Source organism: Calidris pugnax, unplaced genomic scaffold, assembly GCF_001431845.1.
Source record: "Calidris pugnax isolate Ruff unplaced genomic scaffold, ASM143184v1 scaffold58, whole genome shotgun sequence".
Classification (NCBI taxonomy): domain Eukaryota; kingdom Metazoa; phylum Chordata; class Aves; order Charadriiformes; family Scolopacidae; genus Calidris; species Calidris pugnax.
Genome location: NW_015090868.1, coordinates 4,169,489 through 4,196,870, shown reverse-complemented (window position 1 = coordinate 4,196,870; position 27,382 = coordinate 4,169,489). Strand labels below are relative to the sequence as shown.

The following is a 27,382-nucleotide window of genomic DNA, read 5'->3' as shown; positions in this document are numbered from 1 at the left end:
GGATAATTAAAAAAATTAAGCTCACTTTGGGATTTGAAGCAATATGACTCTAGGAATGTAACTAAATACTAAATTATTTGCAGTAAAGATTTAGAATTTTTCAATTTACAACTGCATTGCAATGGCATATATTATTAGTCACTATCCTATATAAACACATTTTGGCAACTCACTTTTTTGCTGGGTTTGTCTGGGGATATTTTTGGGCAGATTTTTAAGCCACATGAAGGCACCAATGGGTCAGATAAATGATGAGTCTTGTACAAATCTCATACAAACAGCAGGGAAGGGGCAGTGGAGCTTCTTTCTGACTTGCTTCTTGAACTGTAAGAGGCCCACTAACTGGCACAAACTGAAATTTTACATGTGCTTTAATTTAGTGTATTTTTAAAAATACATATGTTAAATAAGTTACTATGGGATAGAACAGTCTTCTATTTTAAAGTGTAAATTATTGCAAAATTGAACTGGGCTGAATTTAAGCTATTACACTTTTCAAAGTTAATTACTTAGCATTAAGTAATAAAAACTGACTTTTTAAGTGAAAAAGAGCAAAACACAACAAAGTGAGCTGTAGCTACCAATATATCAATATTATTCTGTAGCTCTGAGACCAGTACATCTTCTGGAAAATAAAAAGTGCCTAGATTTCCCATGAAGCTTTGACTTGACTAACTGCTATACTGATAGGACAATATATCATTGGTTTCTTTGATGGGTCACTGCTTCTTAGTAATCATTTATATGCATACAGCTAATTTTTAAACATTTAGCTATCTAGCACGTCTGTTTATATACTGAGCAACACAAACTAAAGCACAGGATGTTTTTGACTCACCTAAGAATGAGGACACAGGTTGCCACGAGTGAATAAGCAAGCAGTGTACCAATAGACATCATGTCCACTAAAGCCTTAAGGTCAAACAGAAATGCCATTATAGCTAAAAAAGAAAAGAAAATGCAAAATTTGTCTGAGACTAATACAGAATCATAGAATCATAGAATCATTTAGGTTGGAAAAGACCTTTAAGATCATTGTGTCCAACCATAAGCACCATATCAACACACATTAAGAGCTAAGATTTTAAAATCAATCTGCAGTGTAATTATACATTGCTTTGCTGACAGCAATCTCAGTGAAATCACAGTAATCCTTAAAAACACATTTTTTAAGTCATCGCCAACATTCCCAAACCCAATTCCCTACACCTGGGAATCTCATTCCTATAGATATGCACTGGTGAGCCCTACAGTCGTGCTGCAGAATCAAACAATTCATATTGGACTTACACGGACACAAGTATTTGCACACATGGCCTGTTGAACTGGGTCCTCATTAAAAATACATTTTTAGAGAATGCGGTTCAGATCCTGCAACAGAATCTCACCAAAGCTGAGAGGATGGAACCCACTGCAAAACTGGGGAAAAATGATCTGACCCAGTAAGTCACTGGTATGTAAAATTGCTGCTGAGCTGAGAAAGAGCTCTGTGTAAAGAGGACTTCCAGGAGTTGTGTCAAATAAAATACTTTTGTGGTTTTGTTTGGTTTTTTTAAAATGTATTATCTTACTAAATAAGAAGTTAAGTTCAAGTGGCCTTCTAGGAAAGGCCAGCAAAATGTCACAGGAATTAATAGTCTTAAGATCACTGAAATCAGAGGCAGAAACTTCCATGATACTGACAGTGATTGTCACAGTCTTCATGTTTATAAAAGCTAATGCCACATTCTTTTGGAGATTCTGGCATGTCTTTTTTTTGTCTACGCTGTTTGTACACAGACACAAGTAGCTCATAAAGAAATTAGCACAAGCCATCAATAAATGAAAGGCTAATGCTCATTGATTTGAAATATATGTGGTCAAAGAACCTCTTCAAATTTTTGAATTTTATTAACATTTTTGATATGCAAAAAGAATTTAAAAATACTAAATTCAAATTTTTGAATTTTATTAACATTTTTGAGATCCAAAAAGAATCTAAAGATACTTCTGAATCACCAGTAATCTCAACATCAAAAGAAACTATTAAACATAGCCTTTATACAGTGATGTATACACACACACAATTTTTTATATATTCAGAAATACTTATATAAAATACCTATGTTACATGTTTGTTAATATATTTGTAGACAGGTGTATAAGTGCACAAACACACAGACACACATTCCCCTTGTACTTGATCCAGAAGGAGAAAGCAAAGTGTGATTTTCTGAAAACAAGACTGCTGTTACAGACGGTTTATTTCACCCAGGAGTCTCCTTTTCCAATGAAGGAAGGAAGACCATCCCATTTTCTTTAGTGACAGTGGATGCCCCTAAATCTGATAAGTCACTTACAGGGCAGATTTCCGAATACCTGCTTTGCATGCTCAGAAGAACATGGGTTAACAAAGCTGAAGAACAACTGAACCAACTATAACCTCATGTTCAAAAGCTATATTTAATTTTTAATCCTGTCTTCCAAAGGCCACTTGTGGCCCAGAACATTCTTTTATATTAGAACCAAACTGAAAAATTCCTGTGAGTTTCTGACTAAGAGGAAAAAAAGACACAGATTTGCTTTTCCACCTCTCTTAGTTCAACTCCAGTTGTAAGGAACAACGGTAGATCAATTTATGGTGAAGAAACCTTGGACTGACACCAAAACATTTCGCTATGTGCAGAGTTTTCGCAATCGCGATTACCGCATGTGAAAAGGTGAGGCACATTAACAACACGTGACAATTGCCTCAGCTGCAGTCTCGACCTGGTAACTATGATTAAGGGGTCAAACATCTAATTTCCTTAACTTGTTTTAAAGTTTTGAAACTATCCATGCTATGAATGAATAGAAAATCCAGGTAATATAAGCTGTGTCATACACCCGTAACCATTCTGGCAAAACTCTTTATGGCCACAAGTTACCAAATATGCATCTTTTTAAAAACAGAAGAAATAATTTCTCCTTCTCCAGCAGCAGATAAGGCTGTCTTCCAGGTGAGTTCTTGACACACCAAATTGCCCAAACTGCCTAAAAGCAGCCCAAGTGACGGCTGCTGCATAGCTACAGTCAGGACTGTATAACTTTATCACTAACATGGCTTTCTTTCTCCTCCTCATTACTGCTTCTTTCATAAAGATGTTAATTTCATCCCACATAACTGCGCTTCCCAATTATTATAGGGGAAAAAGTCGATAACGTAAACTCAAATAATACAGTCAAAACAAGAAAAGTCATTCTAAGCGATTAATTTGTATTCTAACCAAAGAAAAGGGAACTGCTAATAATGCTTCAGGTGGGAACTACCCGGTCAATGACTGTGCCTTCCCACATCATTGTCAACTACACAGTGTGAGCAGCTCCAGTCTTGTGGCATCTGTGGATGACCCTGACTATAAATAATAATATTTTCATCTCAATTCTGCACTTCGTAATTGATATCAATTTTAGCGAGGGTTGCCAATGTCATAAGGCATGTATTTCACATTTGATAATAATATTTTCATCTCAATTCTGCACTTTGTAATTGATATCAATTTTAGCAGGGTTGCCAATGTTATAAGGCATGTATTTAATATTTTAATTACTTTTAAGACTTATTTATCTGCCTTTGAGTTAAATACTTCTAGAGCTCCCAGTTTTCCTGGGTAATGAGACATCCCACTGAAATGACAATGAAATTTGGGCACAACTACATGTAGCCCAGCAAGAAATACGGACAAAAGTGAAAGAGCCGTATGTTAAAAATTCGTTGGCAACAGCTCCCAAAATGCTGTTTTGATAAAATATATGTGGGCATGTATGTGGATACACATATGTGGATACAACCCCCCAACACACACACATAGTCCTCAACTGCAATTTGGTTTAAGCCTATACAAAACCAGAATCCTTTTTTTTTGGAAGAAAATTCAAAAATCTTTGTATTTTACATGAAAGTTGATCCTATTGCAAATACAGATTTTTTTCCTCATGTCTCATAATAAAAATTGTGACGGTTTCCCCCCCTTATAGATGCGATAAATATATAGGTGTACATCAGACAAGGAAACCCTGTAAGTAAAGCAGGTCCCTGTAAGGGACCCAGATCAAGTAACAAGCTCATTCACAACACCAGAGGCCAATATTAAAAAATTTTTGAAAAAAATCATTTTGAATTCTGTGACATTAAGGACATCACCACCACCATGATTGGCATGATCTGGAGATCTTACACCCTTTGATTACGTGGTAATTTTACTCCCATCGTACATGCAAGGGAAGTTAACAAGCAGCCCCTTTCAAAAATACAAAGTACCATGCACGTGCATAGAGAGTTTAAATCTCAGTTTCAAGTAACACGGGCTTTGAGAGCTTACCAGAGATGACCCCTGCTGTCAAGGTGGCAGAAACTGGTGCCTGCCTCTTACTCACTTTGGCAAGAAAACTAAAGAGTAAACCATCGCGTGCCATGGCAAACAGAATTCGGGGCAAAGGGAACATAGAGCCGAGAAGACTAGAACAGAAAAATGTATAGTTCAAATACAGGTTATTAAAAGCACAATGCTTTACTGGTAAACCCAACTACACAAAAAAAAAAAAAAAAAAAAAAAAGCTTGGAAGAGTTAATGGGTTTAGGTATGGTTTTGGTTTAGGCTCTGTGTTGCTGCTCTTGGTTTTTGGCTTGGTTGACTGATGTTCTTGGGTTTGGGTGGTTGTTTATTTTGAACCTGGGCTTTGAAAGCACTGGAGATTAACCAACAAATGCAAAATCTGTGGTAGAGAAAAGTTTTACAGGTAGCCTACTTCACCTGGCAACAATCTGATTTGATCATTTCAGGCCCAAGCAAATCAAAGCTGCACAACAGTAGTTCATTTCCACATCTGCAACGCGTTTAGCAGCGCACCTTTCTTTACAAGGATCAACTCTTAGTCTCACCTGCTACTGCACCCGACGAGAGAGTAGCAACTAGTGGGGTCTTCGTTTTGGAATTGATTTGAGCTAGACATTTGAAAAGCAACCCATCCTTCGCCATAGCATAGATTACCCGAGGCATTGGGAAAATGGATCCAAGAAGACTGAGTAAAAAGCAAACACATGCAACATGGCAAACACAGTTCATGCAGAGTTGTATCATGGACAAGATCAACAATGTTAATTAATGGCATGTATAGAAACAAAATTTATGATTGTAAGACAACACCAGAAAGCCCCATAGCCCAAGATACTACAGATCAGACACAAACAGAAATTTCTTTTACGGTAAAGTCAATAGCTTTTTTTTTTTTTAATTTAGGTAATAGAATTGCTTCATCAGAGAAAATTCAGATGAGCAAAATAACTCTTGCCATCACTGTAGTTCTTGGGTATTAGTGGATCCGGAACATGTTCCAGGTCCCACTAAATATGCAATTCAGCTTTAGTATTCCTGGGGAAAGCCTGTCAGTCAGCAGCAGCAAATCGATAAGCATTAGCAGCATCTCTTACACTCCACATTTCCATGTGAGGCTGCTGATTAACAGGAATTCAAAGTAAGCACCACACAGTTATCCTGGGGCACATTATTTCTTTTGATTAAAGCACCTCTAGCAAAGCTTCATTAAGATTGTTTCATTTTTCTTATGAAGTAAAGCTAATTCATTTAAATTTGTTATTAGCAGGACACAGCTTTTAAACTGCTGGTATCTTGGAAGCTCTTTTTAAACATATTTCTTAAATTAGGCGGTATCTTTCCCTCAAAGCAAAATAATTGCAATTAAGAAAACCAAAAACATTGAAAGGACAAAAGGCAAAATCACAAGCAGTATCACCTCTGCAGCAAGCATGCGCTACTTTTTACCTAGGTGAATGGTTGCCTTTCTTAATTTAGGGAATTGACTGTATCACTTAGAGAAAGCACAGCCTTTACGTACCACAGATACTAAGTACCTCCAGTAACACTCATGAGGCACAAGCGCTAAGGTCAGACACATGTGAAATCAGTTTCATTGCACAGGAACTCATTTTGATGTATGAATGTCCCTTCCAAAAAAGAATGCTTCCTAAATAGGGGTGACAATTGATTTTTTCAAATGAGGATACTGGTAAAACCCACTGCCTGTTTTTTTTCCTGTTGTGGCTTTGTAAAATTTATTTCTGCTACCCCTCTTTATAAATAATGGAAGTAACAAACATATCTACCCTGAGGAAACAAGTTCATGACATAACATAGTAAGAGGTAACTATACAGCCAAAAGGAATGATCCCAAATTTTTTTCTTAGTTATACCTCTACACTGAGGAATATGAAATACAATTCTCTTGTGTTCTAAACTGACATCAGTCAACAGACTGAAATATTAACCTCTCCATACGAGTAACTATAATTCTTCAGAATACACTTGTAAAAGCGTTTTACCATCCCAATTCACTTTGTTTTCCAGTATTAATTTCCTTAATCTAGTTTCTGCTTATGTATCACTTTTACCATTTACAAATATAAAGGAAAAATTCAGTGAAACCCTCCAAAGTGAGGGGATCAGGACAAGTGGATAGAAAATAACTATAATGCCAGAATAAACTGTGTAACCGACACAGTCAGCCTTACAGCTCTTTTAATGTAATTTTGGAACTATTTCCTTTTCCTATCCCCTCCTACACCAAAATACTCCTTTCCTTTAAACCATTGCTCACAATCAGTGTGCTCATCTTCTTCAAGCTAATGCTTACAGGGTTAAATCAGAGTACTGGCAGCATTAGTGCTTAAACAGGCATGTTGTTTTCCTGAATTCAAGTACCAAGCAATGTTCTATTCCATGAAAGTTTTTATACAACATTGGAATTGGGGTGTAACATATATGAACATACATTAATATATATCACACCCTCCCTGATCTTTTTAATCAAAATAATACATTAAGGTAAGGTTACATCCACAGTTTCACAAAGGGGAATAAATTATCATATTTTCTACATCTCAAATACCCACACAGAAACCACAGGAAGGGATGATGTCAGAAGACAGACTGGCTACTGGAGGAAAACAGAGACAGGCAACCAAGATGAGGAGTGGAGCTAGTTAATCATCTCTTCAATTTTGCCTGCAAATACACAGAGCCCATAAAGCGGCTGAGTCATTGGGAATGGACAGCAAGAAAGGACAAAATGGGTGGGGTTTATTTTATCACTTAATAAAGATAACTTGCAGGTCTGAAAATATATATTTTAATAAAAAAACTTCTTGGTAATAAGCCAAAGAAGTAGAGTTCAATAACAGTACAGTTTAAAAAAGGAACTTAAATTAATGCACCTGCTGTGATCAAGACCTGCTTAAATTTAAAATATGCTTATAATACTTATTGCTAATCCTTTGCATGAACTGGGCCTTCAAAATGAATGCATGAACATGTATTTAAATGTCATACATTATCCGCCAGCTTTTCCCAATAAAATTAGTATTTCAATGTCTTTACCTTGTGGATAAAGCACAGAGGGATCCCACTGCTACGACATATTTCGCAGGACCCCATCCAACGTATTCAAATGCTACTGGCAGAGGACTTTTCTCATCTAGTAGGTAGTATGGCATCATAAGTGTCAGTGCAGCTGAAACCCCAAAATAGGCCATGAAGCAGACAAGCAGGGACACCACAATTCCTATGGGTATGGCCTTCTGAGGATTTTTGACCTCTTCTCCTGAAAAAAAAAAAAAGCAGAAAAAAAAGCGCCAAAAATTCTTCATTTTCAGCTTTAAAAGGTAACATCAAAGACAAATTGTTTGTTAATCTAATCCATGGGAATTGTATTTGTAAAAGAAGTTTTAAAAGTTTGCATAAAAAAACCTTAGTGATACAGAGCAAAGCTCAATATTTTGTTGCCAGAATAGCATTTAAAAATAGAGGTAAACTAAAGGACATAAAATACACTCTATACTTAGAGTACTCAAAGCACATAATTTCTATTTATTTACCTATGATTTATAAGTTCAAGGTACTCATATGATTCTGTGATTCTCTATTACAGAATTTTACCACAGAACCATATTCAAGCCAGCCTTTAGGAGAGACACCTCATCTCAGAGAACTGTGAACGTGAGCAGGTGATTAATATGAGTTGGGCAGAAAGAATTGCATACTAAGCACTTCCCAGAGTTAGAAAGCAACAATTGATTTCTTTAGAACAGGAACAAAATAAGTAAAATCTCCCCTTTCCTCCCAGAATGACAGCCACATTCAAGAATGAATTCAGCCTCATTCTACACGGACATAAGGAGGTTTAGGAGAAAGCAAAGGACAAACATAGATTGTTGTTGTTTGTGTGGGGTTTTTTCCACAAAAACAGCATGTTGTACATGTATACTCATACATACACACAGACACAGACATGTAAGTACTATACCAGTTGTTGCAATGCAGTCAAATCCTACAAAAGCGTAAAAGCAGGTTGCAGCACCAGCCAATGTTCCTGTGAAACCATAGGGCATGAAGCCACCGCTCCCATATATACTTGTCACAGTATCAAAGGCTGAGTAATTCCTATAAAGAACAAAAATATAGCACAAAAAGAAGTTATGCTTTTTATTATAGGTAGGACAAACACATGCATCCTCCTCTCTTATCACTCTGGAAACACATGTTAAAATGCTCTTGTCAAGACAAGAGTTCTGCTTTACAAAACTGCACGAGAAGACGTTTTTATGTTGGTGCTTGTAAGAAAGACAAAATAACAGCAAATGGAATAATGCCCGAATCAGTAACTACCATCTGACTCACTTTGCAGCAAGACATACCAAAACACTAATGGTACAGGCAACTCTTGCTGTTACACTCACATACTGCAGTAAATACATGGCTTAAGGACAAGAAGCCAGTAATCTCTCAGATGGCTATGGACAACAGTATTGAAATAAGACTTTTTTTTTAAAAAGAAACTACAAACAAGAAAATAAAACACTATTTTTAAGGGAATAAAATGTTTATCATTCCCAGCAACAGAGCTATTAGTTGATAGATTACCTGCAATGCCACAAAAGCAAGTATAACAAAAAATTGCTTGGAATATGAGCAAGTAAATTGATTTTTAAAGATTGTTGTTGTTTGTGTGGGGTTTTTTCCACAAAAACAGCATGTTGTACATGTATACTCATACATACACACAGACACAGACATGTAAGTACTATACCAGTTGTTGCAATGCAGTCAAATCCTACAAAAGCGTAAAAGCAGGTTGCAGCACCAGCCAATGTTCCTGTGAAACCATAGGGCATGAAGCCACCGCTCCCATATATACTTGTCACAGTATCAAAGGCTGAGTAATTCCTATAAAGAACAAAAATATAGCACAAAAAGAAGTTATGCTTTTTATTATAGGTAGGACAAACACATGCATCCTCCTCTCTTATCACTCTGGAAACACATGTTAAAATGCTCTTGTCAAGACAAGAGTTCTGCTTTACAAAACTGCACGAGAAGACGTTTTTATGTTGGTGCTTGTAAGAAAGACAAAATAACAGCAAATGGAATAATGCCCGAATCAGTAACTACCATCTGACTCACTTTGCAGCAAGACATACCAAAACACTAATGGTACAGGCAACTCTTGCTGTTACACTCACATACTGCAGTAAATACATGGCTTAAGGACAAGAAGCCAGTAATCTCTCAGATGGCTATGGACAACAGTATTGAAATAAGACTTTTTTTTTAAAAAGAAACTACAAACAAGAAAATAAAACACTATTTTTAAGGGAATAAAATGTTTATCATTCCCAGCAACAGAGCTATTAGTTGATAGATTACCTGCAATGCCACAAAAGCAAGTATAACAAAAAATTGCTTGGAATATGAGCAAAGCATAATTACTCTGTTACTGCAGTGAGGTTTATGAGATATTCTTCACTTATTTTCCAGTTGTCAACACTTCCTTTCACAAAACCAGAAATCATAACGAAGAGTAGGACCAAGATGTTAATAGCAGTGAAAATTTTATTCACCCATGCAGATTCTTTTACTCCAAAGGATAAGAGACCTATAAAATAAAAATATTTTATAGATATGAATAGTCTCTTAAACTAATAAAATGGCATTTTAAAGAAGATATACATCAAAGTACTGTTAATAATATGAAAAAATAGCAATAGATTTTATACATTCAAAAAACTGTAGCACCAATTTACAATACTCTTTGACAGCAAGGCAATAGGCAAAGGTTCTGGAAACCATAAAACAGGAAGCTTCTTTAATTATATTCTCTAAAGTATTTAAAAGCATTTTAAGCAATTGTAACTTTCTGCTTTTCTGAGATTCCAATTCATACCTCTATTTTATGCAATGGAGCAAAAACAGGTAAAAGAACTCTACGCTTAATGAAAACAGATGGGTAGGATCTATTCTGTACAGAACAATTACTCATTAGATTAATAACATAATCAAAATTATTAGATGTAGAATGTGACCTGTTCACTCTAAGTTTTTCGGGGTATATGCACCATAGAGTCCCATTCCTAACTTGTTAATAGAAGCTTTAAAAGAAAAGCACGCCTCCTGTTCATAAACACTGATTTGTAGAGATTCTAGGAAAAAAAGTCTGATACAAAATACACTTGCCTTAGGCTGCAGAGCAGTGCATTTAAATAATCTGAAAGTTATTCTATCAGAATCCTTCTGTCTCATTAGCTTTGTAACAACGTTTAGTGTAGTGACAGTGTAATGGAAAAGCAGGCAGTGAGCAGATCATGAAAAATTAAATACAACGGCAAAGCCTCCACAGGTTCTTTGCACTCTGAGTGTTTCCACTAAGATCACATACATACTTTGCCTCATTATTTAGAGATTAAGTCTGAAAATTTTAAGCCTCTCCAGATAATGTCCAAAAAATGTCCAACTCCGCTAATGAGACATTTGGTATCTTATCAGAGCACGGAAGTTACCACGAGCTGCTCAAGTTTTCTTCACCAATCACATGTTTATTGGAAATAGGTGTGTGCTTTCTTTAGCTTAGTTTCTCTGAAAAATGCAGTGTCTCTATCAGCCTAACACAGCGTGAAACACAGTGTGTACAGTTTTTTTAAGTCCTTTCTGTAGGGATGATTAAAAAAGCAAAACCAGATTTCTGTGGACTTTCCTCTGTGCTTAGCACATAACATTTTCTGTGAAACATCATCTGCTACTCCTATGATGCAGATTTGTGCCGCTCTAAATCCAATTACTGTATCACCCTCAGCCTGCAGAGCCCTGAGCCATCCTCACCAACCCTGGTGAATCCCACCCAGTCAATTCACTGCTGCTTCAGCTGCTTTCCACAGGGACCCGGGGAGGTAATTCACAAGGTGAGGAAGAAATGACGGTGAGGATGAAAATACAGGACAGAAATGAAAATTCAGTAGCTCAATGGAGAACCACAGGAGAAAGACTTCCTCTTCTGTCAAGAATCTCTGCTACTGATGTTAGGAAGCAGCAATGGCAATGGAGAAAACAGACATAAGATGGCAGTATCTACACTAGCATTTTATAGTTTGGTTTGTGGAGTGCTCTGCTTTTCAAAAGATTGGTTTTTCCCTCCTTCCTTTGGAGAAGGTGAAAATGAGAGGACCATTCCAGCTATACCAAACTCAATCCTATCACTTCTGAAGAAATAAGGTTTCTGAGCTGGTCCCATAGGCAGCTCCGAACCACAAGCCTGGCAGGACATTGGACTAAAGCTGGTCTAGTAAACTCCTGGATCTTCCTAAGTGCAGACACAGGACACCAACAGGCACTCTTCTTAGTCTCAAGGCATTTATTTTCAAAACTTCTACAAAATTAATGCACTTGAGTAATATTCTACTCTTAAAATTGCACAATTAACCTCCTCATACTTTTGCTAGTTTCTCGTGGCTTGCTTTAGTGACCATGTGACAACCATCTCAAAAATTTTGGGTAAAATTTCTGGAAGTATGGGTGTTGAGTCACCTTGGGAATACCTACACTGCGATGTGACTCACAGTGTAGGTACATCCTAAATCTTTCAAATAATGCAGTTCTCAAACATTTTTCAAATAAGGACTTCAGCATCTTATGTATTTTTTGTTCACTCTTTTTTTTTTTTTCCAGTAAAATGAACAAAGCCAAAAGAGGCAGAAGGAAGAAATGAAGATACAAGCACAGCTATAAATTAAGGATTACTGCTGTAGGAGCCCATGTTTTCATGTATAGAAACCTAATAAAAGTTTAGGATGCACTGGCCACTCCTTCTGGCATTAGGAGTTGAATGGAAATGTTTTCTTAAGTAGTGAGTCCAAAAAAGCCCCTCATAACAGAATAAGATAACAGAAGGTTATATCCATAAAACTTATCAATTTGACCTTCCAGAGAATAAAAGCTCCTGCTTTTCTTTGGTCTAAAGAGAGACTGAACACAACAAATATTTGAGATCTGGGTAAGACCTCTACTGAACACTGAAATACTTGCAGTACTGGCTGAAAACAAACCATACCCTTAAAAACAAAACACACATATTCCTTCCTTCTCTCCTGGTTGCAGTAAGAATGTTTCCTTGGGGAAAGCAATTGTTAAATGCAAACAAGTAGCAGTAATTTTGGGCTTTCCAATCCCTCAAAAAGCTGTGCCAGTACCTTGGAGTGCTCTTTAGCTCAAACAAGTTCTAGGCTAGACAATTCTCCTGAAGACTTAGAAAGGGTAAAGTTATTTTATACTGAGTAAGTTAACAATTTAGAGGGAAAAAAACCCCTTACAAATACCCACTACATGCACAATGTGTGATTTAAGGAGAGCACATCACATCATTACCAAACTACAGAGCTTAACCTCAAGGTCCCTCTGAATGCATTCACCGGTAATAAAAGCCATAAAAACCATACAAAACTGTTAATTTTCCTGTTACATCAATCTGTATAAAAAAGTACTGACAAGTTATTATTTCATCTCTTATCTTCAAAACAAGAGGGTACACGTGAAAATTACATTATATAAATTTAATTCCCAAAGTCATTGTGTAAATGCACATATGCACATCTAAACATCTCAGACATTATAAAGGTATTTCTCATGAAACACAAACTACAATTTAGCATTTTTGTCTGTAAGAAACACTCTAAATGAGGCCGTATATGTGTCTTACCTGATAAAAGCAATATAAGGAATACAGCAAAGAAGTCAGGATACTCTGCCAGCCCAGAGTAATTCATTTTGAAGTAGGTTCCGAAGAAATGACCGATTTTTTTTCCAAGAAGTTCATCAAAGGTGCCACTCCAGGCTCTTGCCACACTTGATGTACCTTCATAAAATACATGTATGTTTAGAGTTTGGCATACATACACAGATACAGATACTTCTGCTGAAAAGGAAATAAAACTAAGCATATTGCTACTTGCATTTTGAAGAGCTTGTGTTAAACCAGTGATTTATCTTGTTGCCAAGGAATTTTAACATTTTGGAATTTTTATACATAGTTAAATGATAACATATTATTCTATGACTAGAATTTACAAATGTGTACCTCCACTTATTCCCAAAATATTGGAGATATTATTACAGTATCATTTATATTTGATGTCATTCTGGAAGACACTTATTTCTGAAGTTACAATATGGTGTATGTTAAATGATATAAAGTGAAGTAAAAAAGCAGTTCCAGAAAGAACAGGAAAAAAAGATTGTTCACCTGGAAGTAAAGCAAAAAAATCACTGGGAAGATATATATTACTGGAGGCAGTATTTAAGAGAAATACTCTCCTCTAGTAAAACATGTATGGGGCCACAGCTAAATACAACCTTATTTTTACCACTCTCCTATCACAAAATACACTTACAAATACAATACTCAGGCATATTGATTTTGTAGCAATTTGGGCAACAGTCCTGTAGTTGGGTACACAGATACAGCTAGGTGTGCTTATACACAATATAATGGATGCTTGGAGCACGTACCTCTGGAAGAAAACATTGTTGAATCAATAAATGCTGTCTGTGCTAAGGCACTGAAATAGTTATTTGAATATCTGCCATATAAGCATTAATTTTATTCAGATCAACTGGTCAACTTTGTATTTTATGGGATTACATGATTAGACACCATTTAATTAGCATGAGGTTACAGTAAAAAGTTAGTACTTAAGCTTCATTACTTTCTTGAAGTGAGATACTATAGCAATGGTTTCCCTCTAAATGTCCTTGCTGTGTATACTCAAAAAACATATGCTTATTGATGTTACTGAAATTATTCTTGCTGACCAAGGACAGCAAAGAAATCCTGTTTATTGCTGTGCATCATCACTGACCTGTGTCTGACACTATTTTCATACAAGGTCTCCAGTCCATGCTGCTGCAGACGCACCGTTTGCAAAAGCATCTTTCAAACAACGTGTTTACAACGGTGATGGAAACAACCTAATCAAAATACCTTTGTTCTTTGATCCCAGCAGGAGTAAAAAGCAATAGTAGCTAAGTAGAGAGACAGAAAAGAAAGACAGACCCAAATGTGTCCAGTTTTGGGCCCCCTACCATAAAAAAGACATTGAGGTGCTGGAGCGGGTCCAGAGAAGGGCGACAAAGATGGTGAGGGGTCTGGAGAATAAGTCTTATGAGGAGAGGCTGAGGGAGCTGGGGTTATTCAGCCTGGAGAAGAGGAGGCTGAGGGGAGACCTTATTGCCCTCTACAACTCCCTGAAAGGAGGGTGTAGAGAGGTGGGGGTCGGTCTCTTTTCTCAAGTCACAGGCAACAGGACAAGAGGAAATGGCCTCAAGTTGCGCCAGGGGAGGTTCAGGCTGGATATTAGGAAAAATTTTTTCACTGAAAGGGTTATCAGACATTGGAATGGGCTGCCCAGGGAGGTGGTTGAGGCACCATCCCTGGAGGTGTTCAAAAGACGGGTTGATGAAGTGCTGGGAGGTATGGTTTAGTGATGATGCTCCTTGTTTGTTGTGTGGGTGTCTATTTTTGTCAGTTAGGTTGACGGTTGGACAAGATGATCTTTAAGGTCCCTTCCAACCTAGAAGATTCTGTGATTCTGTGAAATCTCTTATATCTGCTGTCTCAGAAACCCTTGAGACTGTGTTTGCTCTTACTCTTACCTATAACGTAGGATAAAATGAGATTCCAACCGGTGATAAAAGCCCAGAGCTCACCGACAGTTACGTAAGTGTACAAATAGGCAGAGCCAGTCTTGGGGACGCGAGCACCGAACTCGGCGTAGCAGAGACCCGCCATCACGGACGCCAGCGCGGCAATGAGGAAAGAAATGACAATACTGGGTCCAGAGTCAGATTTGGCTACTTCTCCAGCCAGGACATAAACGCCGGCGCCCAGGGTACTGCCTACTCCCAGGGCGATAAGGTCCACCGTCGACAAGCATCGGCACAACTTGGAGTCCTCCAGGCTTTCACCACTCACGTTCTTCTTCCGCACCAGACACCGAACAAAGGACAAGGCTGGTCCACAGGGCAACATGGTGGATGTAGAGCTCTGAAAGAAAAGACATTATTACAATACATAAAAGGTAGCACGGACACAGGTGAAAAATAGTGCAAAAACATATTTGCATAAAGAACTTTAATCACACCACCTAATTAATATATTTACACTCTTCTGTGTTTTTCCCCAGGAAACAAATTAGAGATTCAGTATTCCTAATTTTACATTTAGCACTTATTTCCCCAGGGAAAGATATCCATTATCTTTAGGTTAACTACTCTGCTGGAAAAAAGAAGAATTTTTTTTATTTATCTGTGAATGGCAACTTCTTAACCATTTCTAAATCTGAACCACAACAGTCGTCTATTATCTCATATATCGTAAGGACTTTTAAGATAAGCATCAGCACCAACATAAATAGGGATGACAGCTCAGGGTCCAAAGCATTTCCTTGGGAGACTGGACATGGGCATCCCATAGAAAAGAATATCTCCAAGAGGCAGCATTAATGTACAAGTTCTGCCTTCCTTTAAGTATTTGTTTGAATTGTATTGTTGACGATTAAGAGTTTGGTAAGCATTAAGCGATACCATCTGCCATCTCCCCAGACTGATGTTTTGGACAACCCATACCATAAATATCCATACTCTCATCATGATTTGCTAAGTGGAACCCTCCTGGGACCTGAGAATCTCTTTCATTTAGATATTCTGCTGGGAGATTCCTCACAGGTCTGTATCAGTTCCTGGACCAGTCAGAAGCATTTCTACTCACAGTAGTACAACCCATTAAGCTAATCCACTTGACTTTGCATCAAGATGGAGAGCTCACTTAACAGTATTTTATCCTAGAACAAAAAGAACTGACATCCTGAATGTGAGATCGCTTGAAAAAAAATCCCCTTGGGTATGAAAAAGGGAGAGATCTCCATGCAGAAATAATTTTCTTCCTGTTCCTGTAATAACTCCCCAAGTACACTCAGACATGCCACTTCTGTCTTCAAAGAGCATTCTTAAAAAACCGGTCTTAATTCGCTTTCAAGTAAAGGGAAGTTGCTAAAGGATGGTGAATGGAATTGAACAGCTCTGGGCAGTGATGCTTAATGCCCATTAGAAAGGTGACAGCTGCCCCAGGACAGCAGGAGGAGGCAAGACAGGCAGGTTTCCAAAGCTCTGCTGCAATGAGGCAATCCTTTCAGCCTGCCAGGCTCCCAGGAGATTTCACACATCAGCTTCAGAACTAAGACGATGCGCATGTCGGCAGGCAGGAGAGATCCATAAGCTCTTCTGTGGGGAATCAACACCGAACTGCTCAGCCAAAATCCCCTGCTGCACCTCCTGAGCTCTTCAGCAAGAGCAGCCTTTCCTTGGGCCTGAGGCTGAGGCACTCCACTCCCCCCAAGCCAGGTCTGTCTATCCTGGGCTGCACTTTGACAAATATTCCCCAAGGCCACTGTTGATTTTTTTTTTTCCATAATGACACTTTTGAAGCTATAGCAATCACTTCAGATGTTATATTACCATACTCCTCATATTTGACAAGAAGGTGCAGCAGGAAGAACTGATGAGCTTATGAGGATATCTGGCCGCCACACAGGACCAAGTGACACAGGTAAGTGGTGACAAAGTGCCTTCAGAAATCACTGACAAGTGTAACGTTTCTTATATCCTTTAATGTGTTGCTCAAGGCAAGAGAACAGCCCGGGCTCTGATCCCGTGCAGATGCATGGTGACCCACCAGCACAGCTTATCCTAAGGCTGTGGCCAAGTGCTCAAATACCAACCTACAGGGGTAAAGAAGTGCCTTTTGGTGGCAGCATTGTCCCAGATAAGCTTGCACTGGCTGCAACCTCACGCTCTTAAAAAGGGTCTTATTCCTGTGCCAGCACCACTGGGCAAATCTCATGGTTTCCTTTTTCTGTTTATCGTTAGGACAGAGGGGAACATGAAGTAGGGTAAGTGAACATGGAAAAAAAAATTATTTCTCTTACTTTTTGACCAGCATGTCTCAGTATTTTCCTAACAGCTTCTTTTTACTTCTTCCTTTCCCAGCTGCAGCCTAAGCCTGCCTCATCCTAGCAGACCACTATGGCCTCTGCTGCCACGAGCCCCACCAGCAGTGACCCAGGCCCCTGCTGAAGGTCCTGCACAGCTGGCTCTTCTCTAAGCCTTCCTGGGCAAGCACACTTGACAGCTTGGGAAACGGGGTTTTTGGTACTATATTGGGTAATCGGTCAAGAAGGCAGTGAGCTCTCTTAATGCTCTCCTGCTAACAGAGCTCACAGTGCTCCTGAGGCATCCCCGGAGTACCTCTCCTACGTTTCTTCAAGCAGACTTGGATGCACCAGCGTTGGCATGCAGCCTGAAAGAACAATCAGTCAGGGTAGGCTGAGCTGTTCATTCAGTTTTAAACAGAGTAAAGGTTCAATCCTGATCTTATACGGAGTTTAAGCATAGGAAAATGCCCTTGTGCTCACCAGCAGCGTGCAGTTATTTCAAATTAAGGTGAGGAGCAGACCCAACCTGTCACTTCTCCCACGCGTTCAACCCTGCGCTAGGCTCCCCTTCGGTCAAGTCTACTTTACGGAGACATTTGTCACAAGCAAACACCTGTGAAGTCCATTTGTCACTGACCTTGGCACGGTCCTTTTGCTGCCTACCACAGAGGTGGCAGCTCCCTGGCTCTGCGCGCGCTGGGTCACTGCACTCCTGAAGTCTCTTTTGGACCGAGTCTTTCTTTAGCTACAGATTATTCTGCGACACGGAATATGCCTCCAACAGCCCTCTGAAAAAGGGAAGCCCCAGTTCCAGCTGCCTGAGACTTGAGGACCAATGTTCAGCCCGTGTTCGAGCCTCCTCCTTCCTTGAAGGCATTCCTAGAAAGAATGGCAATGCCGCCCGCGTTGCAGCTTTACCCCTTCAACCACAGCAAACACGGAGACAGGCAGGGCAGGAGGACTTCACATGAAAAGGGAAGCCCCAGTTCCAGCTGCCTGAGACTTGAGGACCAATGTTCAGCCCGTGTTCGAGCCTCCTCCTTCCTTGAAGGCATTCCTAGAAAGAATGGCAATGCCGCCCGCGTTGCAGCTTTACCCCTTCAACCACAGGCAACACGGAGACAGGCAGGGCAGGAGGACGTCCCTTAGACAGGAAAGAAATTGGACAGATTTTTTCTAACACAGGGGGGAAAAAAACCCAAAAGCTTCTTCATGTCTAATGGACATTCACGGTATTTGTCAGAGTACCTGAATAAGCACAGATATTTCTCCAATCCCTTTTTTTCTTTATTGTCTTGGGTTTTTTTCTCTACAGTAGCTGCCGATAAACAGCAGGTTCTTACTTTCACTCTTTCCCGGCCAGTTATAAACCAGATAATTTACTGCTTGACCACCACGCATCTGAATGCTAACTCAAGGAGATGAGTTCAGCCTTGTAATTCACACCAGCTCCTCCAGTCAAATGGATAATCAGGGACATTTAACGGTTGTTTACTGTTAGCCCGGGTCTAGCAGGAAAAGTTTGGTGCCAAAAAACTTGTAACTACAAACACAAGGCAAGGGACAAAGTCTCCAGCCGCAAAGTTTGCGTTCTTCTTCAGAAGTGCTTTGGCTGCTTCACAGCTGTATAAAATCTAACATTTTTGTAAAGTATTTTCCATGTGAGAATAACCCAACAGCCTCCTACCCCAAAACAAAACCACAAACAACAGGTGGGTACTGGAGCAAAAAAGTAACATATCATATATCATCACACTCTTCCATTAAAATAACATGTTAATTTAATTACATATAATAAATGGTTTGAGTTAGTACGCATCAAACCCAAGCTACAGGTGGGAAAACCCAAAGTTTTCCTACAGTTCCCATTCAACTTGTCCTACAAAATCTTCTATAAAAAAGCACTAATAAAAAAAGATAAAAATCTCACGTGGAAAGCAACTGCTATAAAGCCATATAAAACCTCAAAAAGTTTTAATACTGTTATTGAGATGTATATTTAAAGATTCCTGAAGCAAAAGTAACTTAAAGATACTTTACTTATAAACGATTTTGTTGAGCTAATATTATATACTGTAACTATATATTTATACACTATACATTTTAGATGCAGTAGTTTAACATTTTACACAGCACAAATTGGAGAGAAAAGACTCCAATAAATTTGCAACACACTGAAAATGGGAAAAAATAAATATATATTGACTGTATACAGAATAACTTAGAGTCTTCCTTCAGCCTCATTTTCCTGAAAAAAACCTGTAAAAGTTTATATTTTATATTTTCCATCTGTATGCAAATATTCATTTGCTCCTAAGTACATTTAGCCTTATTCAAAATTGTACTATTGCATTGATTAGATCTAGTGAAATAATATATCAAAGTAAAAGAATTCAGAGGTGAAGCAAAACTAGATGCAGTCTATGATTTGTGTGTGTGTGCACACACATGCACAGATAATACATGATTTTACTGCAAGTGTCCTAAAAGATGATGCTGTGCCCAAGACTTTCACAAAACTCCTAATGTCTTGGAATATGCAAAGTAGTGTATTTAAATAATAATGAAAGCCCCAAAATTGGAAAGCAGCACCTGTAACAGAAATGTGACATCTATAAATTGGAAAAAGAAAGCTTTATCATCCAAAACCAGAAACACCTTCCAGTCAGACTGGGAAGGAAAACATAAATTGCATCTTCTCTATATTACTGCTGTAATTTGCATTTTGTCAGAGACACTGTAATGCTGTGATGTAAACTAAATGCAATATTGCATACCACAGCTCCTGCGGCTCAAAAAGCACATATGTTAAAGGCAAAGGTTCCTGTGATAAGTTACATTGCTTTCAGGTTACTACTTTCAGCAGTAAACCTTATTACAAACCTGATTCAGAGCAACTTCTGCTGGGCAAACTTCTGCTCCTCTTACCCAGTCCCCAACTTCTGCTGTCTTAAATCGAAGAGTAATAACCGAAAGTGATTTCAATAAAATATTTGCTTTGAAAAGCCAGCTGTAGGTAGTGTGAGAGCTGTTGGTGGAGGCTGAGGGGTGGAGGTTCAGTGGCCCGGGGTGATTGGAGGGCTGTGAGCCGGCTGGTTATTTGCCCAGCAAAGATGGGGAGGGAGAGAGAAAATCTTGCTGCTGTTCAGATAAATCGTATGATTTCTTCATGACATAAAATCCAACTGGAGTGTCGCTCTCTGCATTTAAACACACCTATATGCTTGCATATAAAACACACGTTGTTGTGAGAGTACCAGCCACACACACCCCCCGGGGATTCCTTTTACACATCCTGAAGGAAAAGCCTTGCCAGCTTTGGCATTCACTCCCCTTGTAAAAAACAAACTGGCTTTGAAGCACATTGCAAAGTATCCTTTGCAACACTTCAAGGCCTGAATGCAATACTGTAGCATGACAACTGCTTTTGCTGAGTGAATTTTAGAAGAACATAAATAATTTGAAAAGTACTGCTGTGGCTAGAAACAACACAGAAGAGAGTGTATTTACAGAGTCTGGTTAGAGCCCACTCTGCTGAACTGGGGCAGACGCACTGTCTATCTTGTTCTCCTTTATATGGCTTGAAATGTAAAAATACTGAAGACTGGGATTAGAACAGTCCAAATACTCCTGTGACACAACCAATAAATAACCCTCAGTTTCTTAAAAATTAGCTTCCAGAATAAGCCAAACCCCAATGGATAACATACAGCTGTGTTTCTATTACTTTCAATGGCGGACAACCCCACCCCAAACACGTAGTCGCATTTCCAGTCAACATTATTCACAGCATATTGTTTCCCTTCAAACACTTCTGTTTCTATATTCCTCTTTTTGTGTTCAGAGAACACTGAAAATATGACTCTTGCTGAGAAAAGCCCTATGCTTTTCACCATTAAAATCTTTCCTAAGAAAATATGGAGAAAAACACATGGAGTGTGGCAGCCCCCAGCAGCGTGTTCTCAGTTTTTCCTGAGTTCCTCTGCCTTCCCCATGAAAAAAGTCCTGCTTCCTGCAGCCACATGCAAGGGATGAAGACAACCTTTCTCCAGCTCCCCCAGATCCAAGGAGAAATGCCTCCAAGAAGAGTGAGCTCCACAGAGGGTGGGCCATATCTCAAGACCATGAGTCTTACATTATCCAAGGCTATTCTTTCCTTAAAGTGCAAAAAGGTGTAAAGAGAAAAGGTCTTGTTCGCTGAAGCTCTAGTGATAATGATACTCACTCTTCCTCTCATGTTGACCTCATCCTTGTTAAATATAAACTTTATCTCTTTGGCAGTTAATACCTGGTCAGAAGACAGAAAGAAGGTGCAAGCTGCTAAACAGGTTAGGTTTCTTGCGCAGAAATATATGGAAATTACTTTTAAGAGCATCATTCTGAACCACAACAACATCTAGGCATTTTTCCCCAAACCATCACTCTCTAGCAAGCCCATGAATGATTTCAGAATTACTCATGCAGATCTTAGTTAACATCCTAAACACTAGTTCTGAATCATCTTCAACCACGTAGATCCACTAGGAGTTGTTGTTAATGCATAAATTAAGTCATTTATTGCTTAATCATGGAAAACATCCCTTCCAATGTAAAAACAAAGCAGAAGCTGCAGTTGTTTCATATTCTGCTGAATACAGGTTCTATTTCTTCTTGATTTCTAAATGCTAGGCTTCCTCAGACACCGTTTCAGGGAAGCAGATGCCCACAGAGGAGCTGAGCAGGAGGCCAGCCTGGCGCTGCTGTCCTGCTTCGATCGCTCTCTGGTAGACTCCTGCCAGGTTAATAACAATGCTCTGCGCTGGGCTGATCAATGAACTTCTGTCACTCCTGCAGCTGGAACCACTGTCTGGGGGAGCACCATATCACCATTCCCAAGTGGTTTATTAATTATTAATAAAGACAGTTCAGCAAGCTGGCGGAAAAAAACAACGCCAAACAACCCAGAACATACACAAAACAACCACTCAAAGAAAACCCAAATAAAAAAGCAAACCTTGACAGCTACTGTCAACTACTTTCTAAGTGTGGCTGCAGAACTGAAGGCTATGCAGGCCATATAGATATGGTCATAGCAGGAGAACGGCCCCAAATTTAAACAGGGGGAATTGGAATTCTGTATTTCCAAGAAGGTAGAACAAGCTGAAGAAAATAGTTCCATTTCAAATTTCCATTTCAGTAACTATTAATTCCTTATAATCATAGTTCTTCCTGTAGTATCTAAGAACAGCTATAAAATATTTTGTGGACGTTTTATATATATGCCTTGTTTGCGTTTGCATGTACACACATTTCAAAACCTTTTGCGCTGTGCTGAAGTAACAGAGCCATCCAGGACATGTTGTCATATTCACAGAGCAAGACAAACAATTCCAGGTAATAAATACACAAACCTGGTCAGACTGAAGCCAACAGCAGAATTGCAAATTAGATCATTGGGGTCAGGATTTGATTCAAACTGAGGACTTTGAATTAGGAAACAGAAAGTAGACAGTAGCAACAGAATGGACTAACCCTTCCTCTGCCAACAATAGACAGCCACAACACAAGTATTGCTCACGCTTTCCCACAAAAAATGTATCTTCTCCACTACCCACTGCAATGTCTAGCACTCTTTCAATTCATTCCATGCACAATTGAGAAGAATAAATATCTGTTCTCTTATTATTTCACAGTAGAGCCCTATTGCTACTTTTTAACATGCCTTGACTCCCCAAACAGAATAGAACTTTATCCACACAAGTCATTCACCTGCTTTAAGTTTGATTGCAAGTGCCATAATATAAACAATAACAATATTCAGACTACTTTATCTAATTTACAACATAAAACAATCCAGTGCACAGGTTTATAGAGTTTGCAAAAATCCACTTTCTAGTGGAAAACTGGAAAGTGAGCACAGCTATTTATTCATCCATGTAACCATAGCATCTCCAAATCTTTCTTTGGTACCATTTCCAGCTCTGGGGCACCAGCTCCTCTGGGACTCCCTCTTCAGAGGTGGATCTTCCTTTTAAGGAAAATGCCAGAAACAAGATTACAGTAAGTCACATTTAGTAATAACCAGATCCCTCTTTGCTTTCTTCCTCTCTTCACTTTTATTCTTGATCTTATGATAAAGATTTGTTACAGACACTAAAAGTTCAAATCCTTCAAGGGCTGTGTAAATCAGTTCAAAATTTCATCCTCATTCTTCATGTTAACAGTAGAAACCCTTCCCACATCCATAGGCCTGGAAAGTCACTTGCAAGTGCACTTTCTGGCACCTTTAGAGCTATGACCTGGCTGTGAAAAATATTCATCCCTGGAAACACCGGTAAATTCATGGATCATCACAAAGACAGACAAGAGTTGCACTGCTGGCCCTTCATTTGACTTTCCAAAAACTTAATCCTGGAACCAGCAGCTACAGCACTATTGGAACAGGTACAGAGGAGGCCACAAAGATGCTCAGAGGGCTGGAGCACCTCTGCTACCAAGACAGGCTGAGAGAGTTGGGGTTGTTCAGCCTGGAGAAGGCTCCAGGGAGACCTTAGATTCCCTTTCAGTACCTAAAGGGGGCTACAGGAAGGATATGGACAGGGGAACTCTTTATGAGCGAATGTAGCCATAAGACGAGGGGTAATGGTTTCAAACTGAAAAAGGGGAGATTTAGATTAGGTGTTAGGAAGAAATTCTTGACAGTGAGACTGGCGAGACACTGGCACACGTTGCCCAGAGAAGCTGTGGCTGCCCCATCCCTGGAGGGGCTCAAGGCCAAGCTGGATGGAGCTTTGAGCAACCTGGTCTGGTGGGAGGTGTTCCTGCCCAGGGCAGGAGGTTGGAACTCAATGATCTTTAAGGTCCCTTCCAACTCAAACTATTCTTGACCTAGAACTGTCCCTGGCTCCAGGCCGAGAAGGACATGTTTCCTTCCAGAAAAGAGCTGTGGTATGTCCACTTAGTGTAGTCCACTTTGGCTCCCAGTTTGTTTCCAACTGTGTTTTGACCAAAAAACATTACTTTATAGCTTAGATTCTTGCTTTTAGACTTCTTTTCTGCTCCTTAGCAACTATATCACACTTGGATTCATCTGAAGTGCCTCATCCAACAGTTCTCTGACTTGCACACCCCAAGGACCTTCGCAGCACATTCTTTCCATAAAGAAGTTGATCAGAAATTCTCTTCTTACCATGAAACAGATGACCACATTATAAGGAATGAACTGAAAGAGGAAACTGTTTTATTTATTTTATTTTCCTACGGAAGGCTCCTTCAAGACTTTCTGTTATAGTGTCAAGAGAGTATGAATATATTTTCACAGAGTTATGTGGAAATTCATGCTCAGGGAATTTTAAATTTTAAAACAAATAAATAATCCCCATTAATTTGTGAAACTCTTGCACAAACTGAAACAAAATACTGCAGAAGCCCCAGCGACAAACTCATTAAAAGCTGCTCTGCTCTTGGCTCTGACTGGCCTCTCAGACACAGCCTCGCAGCTACAGGCCAAAAAAGCCGTGGAGTTTTACAGAACTAGTTATCATGCTAAATTTTCCAAAGGGTAGCCATGTGCTTGCCCATATAACTACCCACACCGCAGAGGAGTTAAACATGAACAAAAGTACTTGTAGGACCGAGGCCTTAGTGAACCATTGCGGTTCCTCGAAGGTGCTCTGCACAGCGCGTGCTGCTTTGGCCTCAGCAGGTAGGACTGTGCAGCCCACTGTAACAAACTTAACTTTTGACATGCTCAAGAAAATAAGAAAAACACCACAACGTGATTTGTATGGTTCATACAACTCTGATGGGATTTGAGAAGATGGACTAGTATTCATAAAGGGATTCATCAAGTGCCAGCAAGAATCTCTTCTATGGCAGGATAAGTAAAGTAATTAGCATTCTAGTGGCTCTGAGAATAAAAATCCAGGTTACCACAAAAACCTTAAATTAGTGCAATCTATGCGCTAATTGACATTAGATGATCATAAACATGTAAGACAGAGAAAGAATCTTTATAAATCTCAACAGCAATGCAGGCTATCTCTATAACGTTATGACAGGATCATTTCTGAAAAGCATAAATCTAAAAAATTGTTGACAATCAACACTTTTTAAAGGGCTTCCCATTTATTAAAATATAAATATATTTATTTTAGATTGCTTCTCATGGTTCAAGCAGATTGCTGAAATTAGTTCCCACAGATTGTTGTACAGATTAAAATGAAATTATCAGTTACCAAGTCTCTCACTGTTCTTTAATAATTCTTTTTCAATTTGTACTTAGAAAGAAAAATGCCTCAAAACCTGACCTTCTGTGAGAGAAATGTAATATATTGTATTAAAAATAACCATATACTATTAGACTAATACAGGCACAAAGAATAAATCTGCTAATCTGCATTTCCTATGTAACAAGAAGAGCTACTGGTTATTTTGACCCAAGGAATGAGTCATTTAACCTAATATTAAGCATGTCCCAAGCAGCTACGAGCTATCATTTGTTGAATTCCAAATATTCCCAAGGGTCTAAAGAAAATGTTTGTAGTGCTGACTCACAGCACTGTCCCCAAGTCTAAAATGAGAGTTCTGGAGGAGCCTTGGAGAAGAAACGGAACTATTTAAAGCCATACTCTCTCTAAAAAAAAAAAATCCACACAGACTTTTTTGGCCCAAATCCACACCTTGAATACAGGATAAATATAAATACAGAATGTAGACAGAAAAGTCTGTAATATATACAAAGAACAGCCAAGAAAATCAAAGATAAAACTAACACTTGATCTGTAGTTGAAAATTAAGTGCAATGCCATGTCTTGCCAAAACTGAAATGAAGCTGTCTCCTCCATCAGAGGCACAAAGTTTCAAGTGGTCCTTCAGTAAGACCAAGGAAAAAGATCTACCAGAAGACAAAATGTTAAGGCATTGTGCAGCTTTAGAGGTGTAAGCTATTGGATAACAACTTATTCTGCTTTTCCATAAATGGATGGAACTCACAACATCTCAAACTGAAGCAAACTTAAAAAAACCAAAAAGTTATTTATTATTAAGAGTTATTATTTACAAAGATAGTGCTATTTAAGTTGTTTTGAATGTGTTTTCTTTATAGTTGTTTTAAGGTAGCCTTGCTCTAGTTATCACTTTCTTCACTACCTGAATTAACCAACTGAAAATTTATTTCCCTGTCCTATAATATAGGACTGTCATCCTTCCACTCACTCTTCCTCCACCCCAAGCCAAATAATCTCTTTTCTCCATTTACTTGGATTTTTTTATTGTTGCAGGAATATTTGTGAGGGGTTTTGACGTTTTTTTGTTTAAAAATCTTTTAACTGGAAAGGCTGAAAGTGTTATGTTTTTCCTGTACCAAAAAAGGGAAATCTTTCTAGTTACCATCTTTATTGAAGATTTGGTTTTCCTATCAAAAAGAATTTTGTCCGGAAAGTTTCTATTAACTCCATTTTTACTTCATTCCTGAGGTATGCAATTAACAATCATTTTCCATGCTGGAAAATGCCTGCAAAAATGATATGCAAGTTTCTGTTTTTATTTACTCTTTTTGAAGCTGTTTTTAATCAGTAACAGGGCTTTACCTCTCACCCCATGGTTACGAAGTTCCCATGACAGCCTCTTGTGTAAGACATAAGCAAAAGCCTCTTACAAGCTTACATCAGATCAATTCCATCTATTCTGTCTTCTTCAAAACCAGATGAAACAAAAAATAAAACTCTGATAAACTATTAGAGAAGTATTTACAAATACAATCCTGGCATACTTTTTTTTTTCTATGCTAATAGGAAGATATGAGTAATGACTTCAGGATCAAAATTAAATCTCAACCCTTCTCCTGCTGAAAATTGTATGAATTTGCACAAAAGCTGGTGATTCTCTAAGAAAGACTTAGCCACTGATTTTAAAGTAGAAATCACGAGAGCCCTTTCACATGCCGAAACTCCTGAGGTAGCTGCTACAATTTCTATAAAGTCTATATATTTTTGAAATGACTTTAGCAGTGTGCTCCTGTGCACTTCCACAGGGGAACCACAAAGGGAACAGCTCAGC

At 38.7% G+C, this 27,382-nt stretch overlaps 1 protein-coding gene across 1 annotated transcript in view; it reads right to left on the bottom strand.

The window, feature by feature from the left end:
- SLC7A2 (solute carrier family 7 (cationic amino acid transporter, y+ system), member 2) overlaps window positions 1–20,329 on the bottom strand; it is a 28,586-nt gene extending 8,257 nt beyond the window's left edge. The window contains exons 1-8 of the mRNA XM_014945644.1: window positions 20,228–20,329; window positions 15,009–15,399; window positions 13,057–13,212; window positions 9,801–9,966; window positions 9,121–9,257; window positions 7,413–7,635; window positions 4,901–5,040; window positions 839–941 (exon numbers count right to left, since the gene is read on the bottom strand). Coding sequence (XP_014801130.1) covers window positions 839–941; window positions 4,901–5,040; window positions 7,413–7,635; window positions 9,121–9,257; window positions 9,801–9,966; window positions 13,057–13,212; window positions 15,009–15,384 — 1,301 coding nt within the window. The 5' untranslated portion in view covers window positions 15,385–15,399; window positions 20,228–20,329. The remainder of the gene's footprint in view (window positions 1–838; window positions 942–4,900; window positions 5,041–7,412; window positions 7,636–9,120; window positions 9,258–9,800; window positions 9,967–13,056; window positions 13,213–15,008; window positions 15,400–20,227) is intronic.
- Between the last annotated feature and the right edge of the window lie 7,053 nt (window positions 20,330–27,382).